The sequence below is a fragment of the Tupaia chinensis genome, unplaced genomic scaffold (genome assembly GCF_000334495.1).
Source record: "Tupaia chinensis unplaced genomic scaffold, TupChi_1.0 Scaffold000361_2, whole genome shotgun sequence".
Taxonomy (NCBI): Eukaryota; Metazoa; Chordata; class Mammalia; order Scandentia; family Tupaiidae; genus Tupaia; species Tupaia belangeri.
Window position 1 is genome coordinate 4,920,161 of NW_006159858.1, and position 5,706 is coordinate 4,925,866.

General features: G+C 40.2%; 1 protein-coding gene across 1 annotated transcript in view; it reads left to right on the top strand.

Annotated features, from left to right (window-relative positions):
- The window catches only part of BMPR2 (bone morphogenetic protein receptor type 2), a 197,093-nt gene that overhangs the window by 188,694 nt on the left and 2,693 nt on the right, over positions 1 to 5,706 (top strand). The window contains exons 11-12 of the mRNA XM_006153051.3: positions 696 to 868; positions 2,224 to 3,503. Of these exons, the coding sequence (XP_006153113.1) occupies positions 696 to 868; positions 2,224 to 3,503 (1,453 nt within the window). The remainder of the gene's footprint in view (positions 1 to 695; positions 869 to 2,223; positions 3,504 to 5,706) is intronic.

Genomic DNA, 5,706 nt, shown 5'->3' on the forward strand with positions numbered 1-5,706 from the left:
GGGAGTCCACCGACATAGCCATTACACTAACGGCTGGTCCCTAAATACCTAAATTTCATCAAGCTCTAAACTTATTTTTGAAGTGGATTTTTTTGCTGTTGATTGAAATAACAGGACTGTGAATCTACAGTGATGACATAAACTGGTGGCCTTGAAGAAACATCTACAACTCAGTACAGCTGCTCATACGCTCTTATAGATAATTCTTCAAGGAGTTCATTGAAAACTTGCTTGCTTATTCTCACCTTCTGAGAATGTGATTCTTTAAAAATCTCCAAATTCTATATTTTATTCTACCTCTGTGAAATACCAGCTAAGAAAAATTGGTTTTTCCTTTACATCATCTTGTGAACTAAAAAGTTCAATAACTTTTTTAAAAACACATTACTGGGGAACCAGCAGTTAGCGTAATGGCTATGTCGCTGGACTCCCACGTAGTTGACCGCGGTTCGTGTCCCGGACCCGGTGGCTTAAAACTCACGTCGGGCGCGTATGCGTGCGTGCCCAAGATCCCGAGAGGAGAATGGAGGAGAAGGGATTGCGGCGTGACCATCCCCCCTGGGGGGTGATTTCTCGCTTTCTGTCTCTATGTCTCTCTCTGTCTGTCTGGCGAGCGCACGCGCCCTACAGTGAAAATCTCTCCAAAAAAAAAAAAAAAAAAACACACATTACTGGATATGTACTTTGTATTACAGGCAGTAAGATCACTCAAGGAGACAATCGAAGACTGTTGGGACCAGGATGCAGAGGCTCGGCTTACTGCACAGTGTGCTGAGGAGAGGATGGCCGAACTAATGATGATATGGGAAAGGAACAAATCTGTGAGCCCTACAGTCAACCCAATGTCTACTGCCGTGCAGAATGAGCGGTAAGACCCCAAGGGGTTTGGCATCAGTTGTCAGTATTAAAAACTGAGACCAAATGAAGAACAGGGAATAAATATGTTTAACCAGAGTAATAGTACAGTGATCAACTTATAAGATCTGAAGTTACACTTTTTCTTTCAAAATTTTTGTTTGATATAAGCACAAAATGGAAATGTATCTAAAGTTACAGTAAAAAGATCCATCTGTCTTAGTCTTCCAAGTTCCCTGCAATAATAAAATTAAAACATTTTCATAATTTCAAAAGTTTATATGTACTTCTCCATTTATTGTCTCTTTTTTTGGTTATTATTCCTTCCTTTTCTGCATTTTGTTTTTGTTATTATGTTTTGTTTTTATGTAATCGGAACTAAGAACTTACCTAGGTATCTAACCACTGGGTAGTTCCCAGACTTCCTATTCAATAATGCTCTTTCTTAGAGGATATTCGACCCCTACTTTTACATGAGAACAGTTCAGAAAGTCTTCTCACTCCAAACATTATTTTAAGAGACATTTTATTTGTTAGAGCCATGATTTTTGGTTCTAAATATAAAGGCTTAAGGCTTTTTAAAAATTTTCTGCAAGTTGAAACTTCCAGTGTTTATGCCCTGATTGTTTCAGTTAAAGCTAACCCTAGTTTTTATTTTAACCAGACGTTTACTGATATAAGCACATTATAATGTGATGGTTACGAACCATCGTTCCCAACAAGTAACAGTAAATGTGAAGAATTTTGATAAATGAAGAGTGATTATGATCTTTTAATCTTTTATCTAAGTATCATATTCTGTTCTAGGCTCTCAGACTTTCACTGATGTGTCTCAGACTGGCCCAGAAAGATACGTGTCATTGCTATACTATGTTTCGTAAGGGAGGCACCTTGGCACAGTCTAAAAGCATGTATTTTAACCATTTGGCCATTGGAACTTAACTGATTACAAGTTGTTGAGTAGACACTATGTATTGAAAATTATGGTAGTAATGAAAGAAACAAATGCTGTGATTTCTCCTCCTATGTAGTTGTACAAGTGTGCATGCAGCTCATAAAAATATATTTGATGATATAAAATCATAGGAGAGATTTTTAAATTAACTCCTATAAGCCAAAATAATGAACATTTACAAAGTCATATACAGATCCATATACGTTTTTTAGTAGGCATAATTCATGTAAAAGTAGTATTTAGAAAGTTATTGACATTTGATTGTTTGATAGACATTTAAAGTAACTTCTAAAGTAATATGGATTAGTAATAAAATGAAAAGCAGCTCAGACTTTAAAATCAGAGATGTTAAACTTGGAGAGATGTTTTATCATAAATGTACTCAACTTGATGCTTTTTTTCTTTTCTTTAAGCAACCTGTCACATAATAGGCGTGTGCCAAAAATTGGCCCTTATCCAGATTATTCTTCTTCCTCATACATTGAAGATTCTATTCACCACCCAGACAGCATCGTGAAGAATATTTCCTCTGAGCATTCTCTGTCCAGCACCCCCTTGACTATAGGGGAAAAGAACCGAAATTCAATTAATTATGAACGACAGCAAGCACAAGCTCGAATTCCCAGCCCTGAAACAAGTGTCACCAGCCTGTCCACTAACACAACCACCACGAACACCACTGGCCTCACTCCAAGTACTGGCATGACCACTATATCTGAGTTGCCATACCCAGATGAAACAAATCTGCATGCCACCAATGTTGCACAGTCAGTTGGGCCAACTCCTGTCTGCTTACAGCTGACAGAAGAAGACTTGGAGACCAATAAGCTAGACCCAAAAGAAGTTGATAAGAACCTCAAGGAAAGCTCTGATGAGAATCTCATGGAGCATTCTCTTAAACAGTTTAGTGGGCCAGACCCACTGAGCAGTACCAGTTCTAGTTTGCTTTACCCGCTCATAAAGCTTGCAGTGGAAGTGACCGGACAGCAGGACTTCACACAGGCTGCAAATGGCCAAGCGTGTTTGATTCCTGATGTTCCACCTGCTCAGATCTATCCTCTTCCCAAGCAACAGAACCTTCCTAAGAGACCTACTAGTTTGCCTTTGAACACCAAAAATTCAACAAAGGAGCCCCGGCTAAAATTTGGCAGCAAGCACAAATCTAACTTGAAACAAGTAGAAACTGGAGTTGCCAAGATGAATACAATAAATGCAGCAGAACCTCATGTGGTAACAGTCACTATGAATGGTGTGGCAGGGAGAAACCATAGTGTTAACTCCCATGCTGCCACAACTCAGTATGCTAACGGGGCACTACTGTCTGGCCAGACAAGCAACACTGTGGCACACAGGGCCCAAGAAATGCTGCAGAATCAGTTTATTGGTGAGGATACCCGGCTGAATATTAACTCCAGTCCTGATGAGCATGAACCTTTACTGAGACGAGAGCAACAGGCTGGCCATGACGAAGGTGTTCTGGATCGTCTTGTGGACAGGAGGGAGCGACCATTAGAAGGTGGCCGAACTAATTCTAATAACAACAACAGCAATCCATGTTCAGAACAAGATGCTCTTACACAAGGTGTTCCAAGCACAGTAGCAGCTCCCGGGCCATCAAAGCCCAGAAGAGCACAGAGGCCTAATTCTCTGGATCTTTCAGCCACAAATGTCCTGGATGGCAGCAGTATGCAGAGTAAGTAAGGGATCATGTCATCTCTCCAGTGTATCTTTTAGGACCCTTTAAGTAACTAAAAATCAGATTGCCTTTCAACTAGCAATTATTTATCTTTACCAGTTTGGGAAATAAAATAAGCCTTTTGGTTGGGCCTCAAAAGTAATTAGACTTTTGTAAAGAAACATTTTTTGGTCATTGGCAATTTAAAAGTCAGTGTCATAGTAGTCAGAATAATTACTATTTAATATGCACTTGACTGGCCCATAGCCTGATGGATAAGGGAACTGATCCCACATGACCAACTGTAGTTTAAGTCCCAGACCCAGTGACTTGAAACATGCTGGGCATGTGGGTGTGTGCCTCAGATTTCGACTGGATAGAGAAATGGAGAAGAAGGAATTGTGGCATGACCATGTCCCGTCGGTGGGTCCTTTCTCCCTCTCCCTCTGTCTTTCTCTCTCTGGTGAGTACACATACTCTTTGGCAAATAAAAGAGTATTATATGTGTTTTATGTTGCTGTTGCTTTATAATGCAACTCATACATATGCTATACACAGTTGAGATTAGTAAATATTTATCAGTTTAAGAGTTCCAAGTAATATTATGCCATTATAACTTTTGAAAGTTTGTTGTACACATTAATATCTATTATATCTATTTTTATATTTTTATCAGACTAACCTTTATAAATCTTAAAAGCCCAGAGAAGTTTTATGAAAGTACTATAAAGAAACAGTTTACTGGGGCTAGCAGGTGGTATGGTGGTTGAGACACTGGATCCCACATGGCCAACTCCATGGTTTCAGTCTTGGACCTGGTGGCATGAAAGTGATGCCAGGTACATGTGCATGTCCAAAATAATCCCAAGAGGAGAATGGAGGAAAAAATGTTGTGGCATAGCCATCTGCCCAGAGGGGGTGATTTCTCACTTTTCCTCTCTTTGTCTCTCTCTCTTTCTCTCTGGCAATCATACATACCCTATGACAAAAGTCTTTAAAAAAAAAAAAATTTGGAGGAGGGGGGCCAGTTCTGTGATTAAGAGAACTGGATTCCATATGGCCAACAATAGTTCGAGTCTCAGCCCCAGCAGCTTGAAAAACATGCCAGGTACATATAGGTATATGTACGCCAAACCAAACAAGATGGAGAAATGGTAGAGAAGGGATTGTGATGTGACCGCACCTTTCTGTCTCTCCATGTCTGTCTCTCTGGTGAGCACACACACCCTCTGGCAATTAAAGAAGGTGTTTCTTAGTGTCTTCTTTTTTTTTTTTAAAGAGATTTTTACTATAGGGTACGTGCATTCACAGGAGAGACAGAAAGTGAGAAATCACCACCCCCAGGGCAGATAACCACGCTACAGTCCCTTCTCCATTCTCCTTTTGGAATTTTGGGAACACATGCACACACACCTGGTGTGTTTTAAGCTGCCAGGTCCTGAATTCAAACCGCAGATGACCGCGTGGGAGTCCAGCAACCATGACACCATCTGCTGCTCCCAGTGTCACCTTTTTCAAGAGTTTTGTATTGAGTCTCTTCCATACATACAGTGTTATGCTATGGGCCAAGTAACAACTTAAATTAATATTCTTTTTTTTTTTTTTTTTGCCTTAAATGGTTTTCTACTCAAGATGGAAAATCTCACTGAAATTTATACAAAGTGATTTATCTTTTTATTTTTGTTTTTCACCATAGGCATATGTGCTCAACAGAGAGAGACAAAGAGAGGAAAAGTGATAAATCACCCCCCAGGAGTGATGGCCACACTGCAATCCCTTCTCCAATCTCCTCCTAGAAGTTTGAGCACATACACACATACATACTCCCAGTGTGATTTTTAAGCCACCAGGTCCAAACTCAAACTGTCATCAGCTATGTGGGAATCCCAGCACCTTAACCACAACACTGCCTTCTAGCCAGCTGATACACTCTTAATATAGGGCTCTGTTGTCAGTAAAACAGCCTCTTGGATAGAGGAGGAGAGAATTACTGGAAAATTTGTACTTAATATTTCTGTCATTCTTTTGAAAAATAGTATATACCAGATGCCTTTAAAATTTGATTCACTTTGGGGGACCAGCAGTTAGCGTAATGGCTATGTTGCTGAACTCCCATGTAATTGACCATGGTTCAACTCCCAGACCTGGTGGCTTAAACTCTCGCCGAGTGCATGTGCGTGCGTGCCCAAGATCCCGAGGAGAATGGAGGAGAAGGGATTGC